At 45.7% G+C, this 14,838-nt stretch overlaps 1 protein-coding gene and 1 long non-coding RNA gene across 2 annotated transcripts in view; one reads left to right on the top strand and one right to left on the bottom strand.

The window, feature by feature from the left end:
- LOC309355275 (T-cell-interacting, activating receptor on myeloid cells protein 1-like) overlaps nucleotides 1–14,773 on the bottom strand; it is a 48,889-nt gene extending 34,116 nt beyond the window's left edge. Inside the window, exons 1-2 of the mRNA XM_081885990.1 lie at nucleotides 14,574–14,773; nucleotides 14,410–14,445 (exon numbers count right to left, since the gene is read on the bottom strand). Coding sequence (XP_081742116.1) covers nucleotides 14,410–14,445; nucleotides 14,574–14,604 — 67 coding nt within the window. The 5' untranslated portion in view covers nucleotides 14,605–14,773. The remainder of the gene's footprint in view (nucleotides 1–14,409; nucleotides 14,446–14,573) is intronic.
- Nucleotides 8,762–9,677, top strand: LOC309354610. Its single transcript, XR_014162362.1, has 2 exons — nucleotides 8,762–9,054; nucleotides 9,135–9,677. It is a non-coding gene; the product is annotated as an uncharacterized lncRNA (long non-coding RNA).
- Nucleotides 14,774–14,838: the final 65 nt, after the last annotated feature.

Genomic DNA, 14,838 nt, shown 5'->3' with positions numbered 1-14,838 from the left:
ACACACATCAAAAAAATGCTGCAGCTGCTGAAGTTTCCTCTTCTACACAACCACTCTCATAACCAGAACCCTAGTCTTCTCCTTTGCCAGGGGCTCCACAGCCTGACTATTGTTTCTAGACAAAATGGCATTGAAAACATCTGTGGCTGAAGCCTCACGGTCTACACATTTATCTGAAGTCAACAGTTGCCTCTCTCTCTGTGTGTGTTTAAAGACCACCTTGCTGTCATTTCCCCAATGGGGATAAAGTTAAATGAGCCTAAGCAGAACAGCCTGAGGTATTCCACTAAACAAACGTCTTTCTTGATAGCTGTGATAATCTGTCAATATAAAACCTAGATATTTGTATATACAGTCGTACCTTGGATACCGAACGCCTTTGTACTCAGACGTTTGGGCTCCCGAATGCCACAAATCCGGAAGTGAGTGTTCTGGTTTGCAAACGTTCTTTGGAACCCGAATGTCTGACGGGGCTTCCGCAACTTCCGAATGGCTGCAGGAGCTTCCTGCAGCCAATCAGAAGCAGCGCTTTGGTTTCCAAACGTTTTGGAAATTGAACAGAGTTCTGGAAGGGATTCCATTTGACTTCCAAGGTAAGACTGTAGTCTACAGTTCTATGTTTCGCATAAGGTAGTTTTGAGGTGTACAGTGGTACCTCAGGTTAAATACACTTCAGGTTACATACACTTCAGTTACAGACTCCGCTAACCCAGAAATAGTACCTCAGCTTAAGAACTTTGCTTCAGGATGAGAACAGAAATTGTGCTCCGGTGGTGTGGCAGCAGCAGAAGGCCCTATTAGCTAAAGTGGTGCTTCAGGTTAAGAACAGTTTCAGGTTAAGAACGGACCTCCAGAAGAATTAAGTACTTAACCTGAGGTACCACTGTACTTACTGTTTGCTTGATATTCTGTGAGCCACTTTTGGGCACAGTCTTGAGGGCAGGTGGCAAACAACGGAACAGATGATGGTGAGGGACCAAGTCTGGCTGTTGCCACTCCCCTCTCTTCCCATCAGGCCTCTGAGGGCTTTTTGGTGCCTGAGGCATGTGAGATGCTTCAAAAGACTCCCCAGAAATTGCTGGCAGAGAAAGGCTACCGTACATAAGTCAAATGAAAAGGACCTTTCCTGCAGGTTTGCTGTCTGAAAAGATGGGGTGCAGGAAGGAAGAATGGGAAGGAAATGGCACGCTAGGTTGGAGAGTAAAATATTCAAAGAAAGTATTCATCAGAGCTCAAAACCAAATGGTATTTCCTAAGGCTGACTGTTTCCTTTTTTTCCTTCCCCTTTGAGCACTGACAGTAATTAACCTAAGAATAGCACTAGAATTAATGAAACCAAAAAGAACAGAAAGGGCAGAAATGAAAGAGAGAGAGAGAGAGAGAAAGCTATTTCTTGAACTGGGACAGAGGAAGAGAGAGCTGCACATCTAAGCGGACAGACCACACTCAAATACTGGGAATGTCCTCAGAGCAGGATGCTGAGGCTGAACATTGTGGCCCGAGACCAGAGCTTTGCTGTGGTCGCTGCTGCTGCTGCTGCACTTTCCCTTTCAAACAAATAGAAAAGGAGCTGCCTCTTCTATCGCTGCTGCCACAATACTTATGCTCCTCCTGCTGACTGGGTGCTGGTTTTGACCTTTAAAGCCCTATGCAGCCTAGGACCCACGTACCTAAGGGACTGCCTCTCCTGGTATGCCCCGCAGAGGACCTTAAGTTCCACAAATGACAACACTTTGGAGGTCCCAAGTCGCAAGGTGGTTAGGTTGGTCTCAACTAGGGCAGGGCCTTTTCAGTACTGGCCCCGACTTGGTAGAACGCTCTGTCACAAGAGACTAGGGCCCTGTGGGACTTGACATCTTTCTGCAGGGCCTGCAAGACAGAGCTGTTCCACCTGGCCTTTGGTTGCTTCCCCTATGTTTCCCTCCCCTTATGGTTTTGATCTATGGGCTACTATTAAAATCAGGCTGCCTTTTAAATTGTATTTTTAACCTGTATTTTAAATTGGTTCCCCACCCCCATATGTTTTTATTGTAATTTTACTGGTATTAGCTGTCCTGAGCCCGGCTCTGGCCGGGGAGGGCGGAAAATAAAGAAATATTTGCTGTTGTTGTTGTTCAGTGCTTGCCCCACAGTGAAGGGTGGAATTGAAACTCAAGAAGGAAGTTGAGTCCCAGCAGATGCAAAGCACCCAATAGATTAAGTCAAACTGTGACTTGTTAGCATACCAGACCAAGATGAGCTAAGGAAACTCAAAACAACAAAATCTGAAGTGTTCTGGAGCCCTGCTAGTGAGGTGAGCCTACAAGTGAAAAACCACTTTTCTGAAGGCAGATTAGAAGTCTAGCAGTTCATGTTTCTGGAGGCTGAGTGAGTGGAAGATATGTTTCAATGTTTCCCTGAAGGGTTTACAATGTCTATCAGCTTGGCAAATAAACGTACATTTGTGATTTGCATGTGTTACAGTGACTTTCAGTTTGAAAATTAAGTTACATTTGTGATTGTATTCCAAACATAGTTGCAAATATCATATATATATATATATATATATATATATATATATATATATATATAATTTTCCAATAAAAACAAATTTATAACTCAATTAAACATAGAAACTCATCAGTTGCAAATATCTATTATTGGGTTACAGGGTAGCTTCAGGCAGAAGAGGGATCTTTATCAGTTGCAAAAGTTCACAAAGGGAGCGGGGGAAAGAACTTCCAATTCGTTTTGTCATCTATTTTCCTTTTTAAAAAGGTGTGTTTCCATTTATTGCATAGGAGAACCAGTGATAGAGCTTATCTGGCATAAATCAATACCTTCCTCTTTCAACTGGGCACCCCACAGCGTTGACAGACAAGCCAACTTAGCTTGTTAGCGCTGTCAAATGACCGGGATGCTGTAACGCTGGTGGCCTGTGGAGGCGCTGTCTGTAATGTAAGTTAATGGCTTGGGATTTCATAGGAATCATACTCCAGGTTTTCTGCATGTTTTGTACTTTCTAGGCATGGGTCGGAGTGGTTCTGCTCTTGTCCTGCCACTTTCCCCAGAAATCCCCCCACATTTTGGGGCTAAATTTGAGCAAACATCAATCCATGGAAAACCCAATTGACATTTGCTCTAATTCGCTACTTAAGATTGGGTTTTCCAATTGGATAAGTCTAGATGAGTCCTGAGAGATTGTCTCCAGTCACACAGTGACAAAAAACACACACCCAACAACAACCTTATCAAGAAACTTCCAGGACTATGTACATAGTAATTCCTATGAGGGACAAAGAGGAGTCTCTAGCAACCCCCAATAGTCCAGGGTCATTTAGAATTTAACATTGCACTAACAGCAACAACAACTTGCACTAAAACCAGAAAAGGAGTTTATTTATTTAAACTGTTTCTAGACCACTTTTCATTCTCATGAATACAAAATAGTCATGAATAAAATGAAACATGCCAAAAATACAACAAAGCAATACATTACAGTAAAACGATTAGAGACATCTTAAAAGCATTATGTGATTATTGGGACAAATGTATTTACACGGGGAGATTATGCCTAATGTTACTGTTCCTTTAAGGCAGCTGGTTATTGGTTATTAGTTCCTTCCTTCCTTCCTTCCTTCCTTCCTTCCTTCCTTCCTTCCTTCCTTCCTTCCTTCCTTCCTTTGAGTCTTTGGCTCTCAATCATTCTCCATTAGGAAGGGAAGATGTACAGCCAGGGTCAGGGAATCTTTTTCAGTCTGAGGGCTGCATTCCTTTGTGACGCCTTGCCTATTGACCTTCCTTGGTTCTGCCTTTGGCCACTGTTGCATAAGTACAGGACTCAGGGATCCCATCTGCATCGGATGCTGGTTTGGTTTTCAATGAGCTGTGGCTCAGTACAGCATAGGAAACTCCATCAGGGTCTTCTTCAGGCTCAGACTGCAAGGGCTATGGAGGGAAAAAGAAGGAGATGCAATCTGGCCATTCCCTCTGCTGGAGTTACAATAAAAACAAAGGAGAGTGCTGCCAAGCAGGAATAGGGCACCTGTGACCCTCCAGACATGATTGGACTACAACTCCCATCATCCCTGACCACTGGCAATGATGGCAGGGGCTGATGGGAGATGGAATAAAAAATGATAATCTGGTATCCCATCCCTATTACAGAGAAACTTCAAGAATTTGGGAGAGCCATTCCAAGACATCCAAGGATACCAACCAATGATCTGGAGGTTGATATCTGGCCCTCTGCCCCACCCCCAATCAAATAACACCTGTAAAGGTAAAGGTAAAGGGACCCCTGACCATTAGGTCCAGTCATGGCCGACTCTGGGGTTGCAGCGCTCATCTCACTTTATTGGCCGAGGAAGCCAGCTACAGCTTCCGGGTCATGTGGCCAGCATGACTAAGCCACTTCTGGCGAACCAGAGCAGCGCACGGAAATGCCCTTTACCTTCCCGCCGGAGTGGTACCTATTTATTTACTTGCACTTGACGTGCTTTTGAACTGCTAAGTGGGCAGGAGCTGGGACCGAGCAACGGGAGCTCACCCCATCGCGGGGATTCGAACAGCCGACCTTCTGATCGGCAAGCCCTAGGCTCTGTGGTTTAGACCACAGCGCCACCCACATCCCCTATAAATTAGACAGATAGAGGATGTTGCATTGATGTTATGTTCTGTCTCCCTCCCACCAGGTTTACAGTTGTAAATGTTTTGTTTCATAGGAATGTTTCTTACTATGTTCACTTGTTGAGCTTGGTCATTGGCCATGGAACCTGTAGAGCAGAGACATACTGTGAGATTCTTCACCCAGTTGGTTTCAGATTGAAGTTATGGATGCTGCTACCACCCCCCCCTCTCACTGGCCCATATAGTACAACCTCCAAGACCCTTGTCTGGATAGAGGAAGCCACCCAATTCATCTCTTTTACTTGACTAAGGTTACCAGGCGTCCCCGTTTCCCGGGGACAGTCCCCGGATTTACAAATCAGTCCTCATACAAAATCAATTGCAGTTGAAAAGTGTCCCTGGATTCATTGAAAAAAATCTGGTAACCTTATACTTAGCACTGAAAACATTCACTACTAAGGAAGCTGAAATAATGATTTTCTTCAATGGCATGAAGACTTTTTCATTTTCTTTAAATGTGCTGAAACGTATCGCACCGATAATGGGATATCGACTGTCAAAAGGTATTGTTATGAATCATGTGAATACAACTGGTAAAAAAGATAAGACAAAGCCTTTATAGTATATAATGAAGTCGTAATGACAAAAATCAACAGCACACCCACCATGTTCTGCTGTAAATTGACATAAAATGCAGGAAGAGAGAGGCAAATCATATGTAACAGATATAAGAAAAAACCAAAAAAATTCCTTCCAGTAGCACCTTAAAGACCAACTAAGTTAGTTCTTGGTATGAGCTTTCGTGTGCATGCACACTTCTTCAGATACACTGAAACAGAAGTCACCAGACCCTTCTATATAGTGAGAAGGTGGGGAGGGGTATTACTCAGAAGGGTGGTGGGAATGGGTGATTGGCAGATAGCTGTGATGAGCCTGTTGACGACTCTTAATGACTGCAATATTCCCACCACCCTTCTGAGTAATACCCCTCCCCACCTTCTCACTATATAGAAGGGTCTGGTGACTTCTGTTTCAGTGTATCTGAAGAAGTGTGCATGCACACGAAAGCTCATACCAAGAACTAACTTAGTTGGTCTTTAAGGTGCTACTGGAAGGAATTTTTTTTGTTTTGACTATGGCAGACCAACACGGCTACCTATCTGTAACTAGATATAAGAAATGCACTCCTATTTTTCACCACAAAGATTGCTATCCTAATTCTGGATCTGATAGTGGGGGGGATGGTGGTGGTTAGAAGCCAATGGCCTCCTCTGCAACATGGGAAATGTGGTGGAAGCAATATTAAAGGTAAAGGGACCCCTGACCATTAGGTCCAGTCATGACCGACTCTGGGGTTGCGGCGCTCATCTCACTTTATTGGCTGAGGAAGCCAGCTACAGCTTCTGGGTCACGTGGTCAGCATGACTAAGCCGCTTCTGGCGAACCAGAGCAGCGCACGGAAACGCTGTTTACCTTCCCGCCGGAGCAGTACCTACTATATTTTTCGCCCTATAGGACGCACTTTCCCTCCTCCAAAAATGAAGGGGAAATGTGTGTGCGTCCTATGGGGCAAATGTAGGCTTTTGCTGAAGCCTGGAGAGCAAGAGGCGTCGGTGTGCACCGACCCCTCTCGCTCTCCAGGCTTCAGGAAGCTATCCGCAAGCCTTGCAAGCCCTGTGGGAGTTGCCATCGGGCTCGCAAGGCTTGCGGGCAGCAGCCTGCAGCCCGAAGCACGGGGCTCGCTCCGGAGAGTGCCCCGTGCTTCACGTAGATGTCCACAAGCCTTGCAAGCCTGGCAGGAGTTCCTGCCGGGCTCACAAGGCTTGCGGATAGCAGCCTGTTCTGGGGGCTGGGGTCAGGGGAAGCTCGGGCTTCCCCCGCCCCAGCCCCACGGCTGGGGGGGGGAAATAATTTTTTAAAATTTATTTCCCCCCCCAAAAAAACGTGGTGCACCCTATGGGCCAGTGCACCCTATAGGGCGAAAAATACGGTATTTATCTACTTGCACTTTGATGTGCTTTCGAATTGCTAGGTTGGCAGGAGCTGGAACCGAGCAATGGGAGCTCAGGATTTGAAAGCAATATATCTGCTTGTTAAATGTTTGGAAAAAGCCAGAAGCCCAAGGCAGTATAAGTTCCTCAACTATGTTTATTTAACATTTGTCAGTGACAACAGCTCACTCATAGGAAAACAAGAACCGAACTGACTGGACAACACAATAATAATACGGAGCATGAACTGACCGTTGACAGTTGACAGTGCATGTGCTTACTTGCCATTAGAACGTTCGTCTACCAACCCTTATACGATTGGTTAGAACGCGCCTTGTAACATCAAATGTGTTGAACCCAACAGATAACACTGCTGAAGGAAGCCCTGAAAGTGGGCTGTCTTGAGAGTAGGGAGAGCTAAGCCAACCAGGCAGTCTCTGAGAGGAAGTTGGATGATAAACTTCCCACAGATTGACTCCCAACCACCCAAGATTGAAGATGAACGAAGAGGCAGTGGGGGAAATGGGGTGGGGAAAGAGTACTACTTCTACGGGATTCTACTACTACACTGATGGTAGTAATAATAATAATAATAGTGTGTGGTTGGTTTACATGGAAATCAACAGTAAAAGGACCACCATAAAACAATCCGGAAAGATCATCCAATAAAGGGGTAGAATTTATAACTCTTCTGTTAGATCACTGTATTAAATCCATTGTACTGGCAACTTGGTGTGTGTGCTGTCAATTTTGTGCTATTATTTATCACAAGCATCTTACTTTTGTTTGTTCATTAGTTAACAAATATTACGTAAATAAATAAATAAGAAGAAGAAATTTTGCTTTGCTCATGCCCACCCACAAGCTTTTGAGATTTCACCAGACGTCGCCCCCAAACCTTCAAACCTATCTGCTCAACTATAAGGGATAAAAGTCTATGTTGTTGTTGCTTTTAAGAGAAGCTTTTTCTCCCTAACAGCAGCTTTGGGACATATTTAAATATATCTTCTCATGTGGGACTTTAAGGGGCACAGGATGTAAAGATTTAGCACCTTTTAGCCACAGCTGTTGTGAAGCAACCCATCCAGAAGCTCACTCACCCTTTTTTCTTTTCTTGGACAATATGAAGGCAAGTAACAGGAGGAGGAGGACCAGAAGGAAAACACTGGAAGCAATGCCTGCCCACATGGCTATTGAATATCCACCTGTAAAACCGTGAAAAGGATACCTCAAGTTGGAATGCTGCCGGTGCTTACCAAACCACAGGAAGACACGTCCAGAGGCTACCCAAAATTATTGTTCTGCTATTTCATCTATCTCTCCAGCCTTCATGTAGCCCCCACCCCCCGTTCCTTTGCAGGCATTTCCATATCCCTTTTGGCAAAGCCCTTCCATTCATTCTACTACACATCACGATTCTCTTCTCTGTCTCACTTTCTGCCACTCACACACCCTATACGCTAGCCATGTTTGACCAGCAACCAACCCATGGTTGGGTGGCAGGGTTCACCCGTCACTGCTGCCAGGTGCGCCATCTTGCCCCAGTGACAGTGGGTGCCTGGGGTGTGCTGACATCACCGCGGCGTGTGTGCATTGGACATCAGCATGCCTGGTCATTCCAAGAGGAGGTTGTCCTACACAGCAGTACAGCCATGGAATGTAAGGCATCTCTCTATGCCAGCCTTCAGCCAGCCTGCCCAAGATGGATCCCAGTTTGTTACCCTGTCAGCCTTCCAGATTCCTAGTCGCTGATCACACCTCAGGGCAAGTGGTTGGGGGGGAGTTCTCTTGCATTGTCAATGGCTCTCAATGGCCCTGTATTGTTTCTTAATGGCCCTAGCTTGGCCAGATCATTTTTGCATAGGCAAACCCAGGAATTCCTCTGCAGATTGTATTCTCCATTCATATCCCAAGTAATCAAAATCCTACCATTCATTAATTCCCAGGCTTTGAGGGGTCCCCCCCAAAAAACCTATAATAATATTATTGGTGTAGGTCAGGGGTCACAAACCTAAGGCTCATGGGCCGGAAGCAGCCCGTGGAGGTCATTTGACCAGCTCATGACTTGCAGCGCGGCGCGGGAACTCATGACTGCAGCGCCGAAAAGCACGTCTGCGCACGCGTAGACGCCAAAAAACACATCTGTGCAGATGACAAAAATTGTGGGTGCGTGCAATCGGGCCCATGGAGGGATCTCCCTCAGAACTGATCTGGCCCAGGCAAGATAAACCTTGCTGACCCCGGTGTAGATGGTGTGCTTTTGTTTGTAAATAAAAACTATACACAGCCCTGGAGATTTCCATTGCTACTGTGCACAATCATATATAAGAATAGCAAAGGCCATTATATACTGTACATGTCCCAAGTAAACTCAAGAAAACATTGAAATGGGCTTCCTTCCATCTCTGCGTACCTACATCTCCCACTGACCTGAGCTCAGCTGCAAGCATGTTCAGTTCTTTAATGAAGAGGAAGAGGAAGAAGAAGAAGAAGAAGAAGAAGAAGAAGAAGAAGAAGAAGAAGAAGAAGAAGAAGAAGAGGAGGAGGAGGAGGAGAAGGAGGAGTTTGGATTTGATATCCCGCCTTATCACTAACCAAAGGAGTCTCAAAGCGGCTAACATTCTCCTTTCCCTTCCTCCCCCACAACAAACACTCTGTGAGGTGAGTGGGGCTGAGAGACTTCAGAGAAGTGTGACTAGCCCAAGGTCACCCAGCAGCTGCATGTGGAGGAGCGGGGAAGCGAACCCGGTTCACCAGATTACGAGACCACCGCTCTTAACCACTACACCAAACTGGCTCTCTTGCTGATGCAGACTAAGCATCCTGTTCCTCCCAAGATTTATTTTCAGCTCCTCCCTCCCTCTACCAAAGCAGTGGGCACGCCTTCCTCAGATGTTGTGTCACCAAAATAAACAGAACAAGATGGAGGAAAAGGGAAGCAGAACGAGAGAGGAAGTGTCGGGCAGGATGAATATAGATAATGACGGAGAGAAAGCAATGGGAGGCAGGCAGTGGTGGAGGAAGGGGGTGCGGTCCACCCCAGGTGTCATCACTGAGGGGGGAGTGACAAAATGAGTTTTTAAAAAATAATAATTGGGCTAATGGAACTTTTTAGGAGTAACATGGTGGTTTAGGCGCCTGCAGGTTCCGCGCTGCCTGAAACAGCAGCGTGGGACTTGCTTCTGCCTACTGCCTCTCCCTCAGCCGCCCTACAGCTGGGGGGCGGGAGGCGGCAGAGAGGCTCCGCCCCCAGCTGCAGGACACGCCCCCACACCAGGCACCTGAGTGGCTAGCTACTCCACTGGAAAATAGTGAGGTTCCTCGAAAATAATGGGGAAGCAAAGCAACTCTCTGTCGCAAATTGTTTGATGATGAAATTATCTTCCTAATAGTTGGATACTGAGGCTTCCTCTTACCCAAAGCATAGCTAAGGGGTTAGACCCTGCGCTGGAGGGGGGGGGGAGTTTCTTCTATGCTGTTCTATCATTTTTATTTTACCATCTACGATGGTGCTTCTAATGTAGGGATGACAAACCTGATTTTTTCATATTCTCTCCCTTTTCCCAAACTTCATTTTGTGCTATTTCTGCATCAGTTGGGCTCACCGAAATGGAAGGCTTGGGATTAGCTGTCCCTAGGGGAAAAGAGAGGAAAAGCAATGTTTAATCTTTTGATTTTTATGCAGTAGTCTGGCTCTTTGAAATGGGAATGATTTGCAAGCTATGGGGGAAGAGAAAAGATGGAGCACAGACTCCATTTTGATCTTTACCATGTATTTTTGTAACATACGAGTAGATTCTGCCTGACTTGCTTTCACTGCTACTTTCTGCTTCTATCGAGCCTGAAGCTTTATGTAAGTAAACACTATTTTTATTCTTACATGACAGACTTCTCTGTCTTTATTTTGTGTAGAGGGATAAAAAGGGAAAGATCCAATCTGCTGAAGCATCCTGGACAATTACTAATAAGGTTAAGCAACCGTGTCCCAGAAGCTTCCACAGTTCATGCTGCAAAAGGTAAATTTAAACTCTGCTAACTAGATGTTCGTTGGGACACGGGTGGCGCTGTGGGTTAAACCACGGAGCCTAGGACTTGCTGATCAAAAGATCAGCAGTTCGAATCCGCACAAAGGGGTGAGCTCCTGTTGCTCGGTCCCTGCTCCTGCCCACTTAGCAGTTTGAAAGCATGTCAAAGTGCAAGTAGATAAATAGGCACGACTCCGGCGGGAAGGTAAACGGCGTTTCCGTGTGCTGCTCTGGTTCGCCAGGACCCAATGGACCTAATGCTCAGGGGTCCCTTTACCTTTACCTTTAACTAGATGTTTAACTCACACAAATGAGCAAGAGGACAGATAACTAATAAGATAGTATCACATCCTGCCCTCCAAAGCCACCCAACACCCTGTCCCCAAAATCATGAACTTTCAGGAGGAATTCTAAAACATTTGGTGGCTGAAGAGCACTGTTACAGGGCAATCTTGAGATGAAATAATTGTGTTTAACTGTAAATGCCTTTCTTTTTTTAGAATGCTTTGTAACACTTTTTCAAAGGCATGCATGCAAGACTGCTCCTGCTAAAACCAGCCACTGAGAATTGCCTTCATTCATGAAAATTGCCAAGACATGTAAGTGGGATGCAAAGCAGGAGAGAGACCCTAAAGTCCACTGTAGAGTTTAGCCCAGCCTTTGCCAACCTGGTGCCCTCCAGATGTTTTGGACTGAAACTCCAAACAGGCTCTGCTGACTGAGGCTGATGGGAGTTTGTCTTGCCAAATGCAAGGTGGTTCTTTTAATTGAGATTCAGAGGCAAGACAAACACAAGTGAGTGAGAAGATTAAAGATTTTATTCTAAACAGCAAGCAATATATACCGTATTTTTCACTCTATAAGACGCACTTTTCCCCTCCTAAAAAGTAAGGAGAAATGTGTGTGCGTCTTATGGAGCGAATGCAGGCGGGAGGCTCTGCTCAGCGCTCCCTTTAAAGAGCCGCACACACGCTCCATGCGCTCTTTAAAGGGAGCGCGGCTCTTGGGGGAGCATTAGCCACGCTCAGCCTTTCCCGGGCAACAGGAGCCTTCATCCCGCTGCCCGGGAGAGGCTGTGCGCGGCTATCCCATAAGCCGGGACAGCAAGTGGGATTGCTGAGCTGCGATCTTATGGTCTGGTGCGTCTTATAGAGCGAAAAATACTGTACATACCAAAAAGCACTTCAATCTGCTACTTGGAAACCCTAAAGAAGTGGTGAAGTGACCACCCCCCCAGGTAGCTGCAGGTTGCGTGTCCCCACGGCCGCCAGTCCATGCACGAGCTTCTCCCTAACACTATGCCCACAGTCAAAACAAAATAAAAAGATCCTTTCCAGCAGCACCTTAGAGACCAACTAAGTTTTTCTGGGTATGAGCTTTCGTGTGCATGCACACTTCTTCAAATACACTGAAACAGAAGTCACCAGACCCTTATATATAGTGAGAGGGTGGGGAGGGGTATTACTCAGAAGGGTGGCAGGAATGGGTGATTGGCTGATAGGTGTGGTAAACCTGTTGGCGACTGTTAACGACTGCAGCTGGTCTTACAGGAAAAAGCAAGGGGTGGGGTGGCTAAGAATAGCTTTGTCATGTATACAGTGGTACCTCGGGTTAAGAACTTAATTCGTTCCGGAGGTCTGTTCTTAACCTGAAACTGTTCTTAACCTGAAGCACCACTTTAGCTAATGTGGCCTCCTGCTGCCGCCATGCGATTTCTGTTCTCATCCTGAAGCAAAGTTCTTAACCCGAGGTAATATTTCTGGGTTAGCGGAGTCTGTAACCTGAAACGTATGTAACCTGAAGCGTATGTAACCCAAGGTGCCCTGTAATGAGATAAGAATCCAATGTCTCTATTCAGACCAGGTCTCTCCGTGGTTTTAAGTCTGGTAATAAGTTGCAATTCAGCCACTTCTCTTTCCAGTCTATTTCTGAAATTCTTTTGTAATAAGACAGCTACTTTGAGATCTTGTATAGAATGTCCTGGGAGGTTGAAGTGTTCTCCTACTGGTTTCTCTGTCTTGTGATTCCTGATGTCAGATTTATGTCCATTTATCCAATTTATAGATAGCTAACCTGTGTGGTTTGCCTGACCGCCTACGTGCTACTAGCTACATACAGATTATTCATTAGCCACCTCTCCCAATACCTCACTTTCTTAAAGCAAAGTCCAACATCAAAAGAAGGTACCCAGCAATATCACTTCCTTCCAACAGATTAGGACTAAGGATGTTCTTCAGCCATCAAAGAGCTTAGAGAGGGGGAAGCAAACAGAGGCAGGAAAGGAAACCATGTTAGAGCACTATCTCCTCAAAATACAAATATCTTCCGGATAAATTGCCCATACAGAGTTGTAGACCAAAACACACGGAGGGCACCAGGTTAGCAAAGGTTGCTTTAGTAAAAGCAGTCCCACCCCCACCCCCCCATGATTTATACATGTGGGAGATATAAAGTCTCATTTTTTGTGTCATTTGGGGGAACGGCGTATCAGGATTCAGCCTGGCTCTCACCTTTTATGTTGACTTGGACACCACCACTGAAATCTGAGCACATGTTTTCCTTGTGGCAATATTTACATCGGTAGATTCCACCATCTGATTCTTTGGCATTGGAAATGTGAAATACAATTGCATCCTTTTCTACCTTCTGAGTTGCTGAAGCAGAATGGTCTGAATCTCCTTTGTACAGAAAGTGTCGTGCAGATTGATGGTAGCCACTTTTGCACTCCAAGTTGATATCTCCTCCCAGGTTGACATTTATGGGCCCCTCTGAGATGGAAGGTTTTGAGTTATATTGTCCTAGGTCAAAGAAGGAGAACAAGGCTGAGATTTGGAAGGTGGAACATCTACAAAGGTGGGAGACATTTGCATGCTCCGGGGATACCGAAGCTTTGATCAGGGGGTCAAGGTCCACAGAACACCTGTTTTTGTTGAATAAATTGATTAATAATAATAATAATAATAATAATAATAATAATAATAATAATATTTATACCCCCACCCATCTAACTGGATTCCCCCAGCCACTCTGGGCAACTCCCAACAAAATTAAAAGCACAATAAAACATCAAACATTAAAAACTTCCCTAAACAGTGCTGCCTTCAAATGTCTTCTATAAGTCAGATAGTTGTTTATTTCCTAGACATCTGAAGGGAGGGCGTTCCACAGGGTGGGCACCACTCTGCCTGGTTCCCTGTAACCTCACGTCTCACAGGGAGGGAACTGCCAGAAGGCCCTCGGAGCTGGACATCAGTGTCTGGGCTGAACAGTGGGGGTGGAGACGCTCCTTCAGGTATACTGGGCTGAGGCCATTTAGGGCTTTAAAGGTCAACATCAACACTCTGAATTGTGCTTGGAAACATACTGGGAGATTTCTATGTCTCTCTCCAGGGTGACTTGCAGAAAAGAAGAAACAAACATCAGCAGTCTATATAACACAGTGCTTTTAAAATGGCAGGAATATATCATCCTCCGCATCCCTTCTAATCTCAGTCCTCGTCCTCAGATACGTCAGCATGGCAGGAAGCATTCCTTCAGGTCCCGAGTCTCAAGCCATTGAGGGCTTTATTCCTACAAGTTAACCTCAAAATCAATTTGGATGGGATGTTCCTGGACATTTAATATTTGTATAGATCAGAGAACGTTTGGTAGGCCTCTGTGGTTATCATGCAGATGTCAGGAAATCAGATTTGGTTGTGCAGGAAATCATTACAGTTCGCTCCCATTCTGCCCCCATCCATCTCCCCCTGGCCCCATGTTCATATTTATCACCCGAAGAGACTCACCTCCAGAGATCTGCCACTGTCCAGCCAGCAGGAATCCTGGAAAGGAGATGATTGCATTAGCGGCAATGTAGCTGAGCAGCAGGAACCACAACTGGGTCTCTGGTCCTTCCACCCGGCCGTTGCACAACCCTCAGTCCCTTCACCCTTTCATCTGAGATACCAACCGATAAAGAGAATGTTGAAAGGGAGCCTCATGATGAAGGACCGCCTAGCCCTGTAGTCCAGTGTCCCCCAAGATGTGTGCTGTCCCTGGAATGAAGATCTTCAAGGGAGGCTGCAGGGCCTGAAATGCAACATGGCTCTGCAACACAGTTCTTGCCCATGAAGTTCATGTACTTAAAATGCACAACTTAGCAGCATTGGAAGTGCCTTGCAAACCACTTCCCTTTTCCCCCTCCACACTGCAGTCATATTTTGCAAAATCAGCAT

This window comes from Podarcis melisellensis, assembly GCF_964234715.1.
Source record: "Podarcis melisellensis genome assembly, chromosome: 13".
NCBI lineage: Eukaryota > Metazoa > Chordata > Lepidosauria > Squamata > Lacertidae > Podarcis > Podarcis melisellensis.
This window is presented reverse-complemented; position numbering and strand designations above follow the sequence as displayed.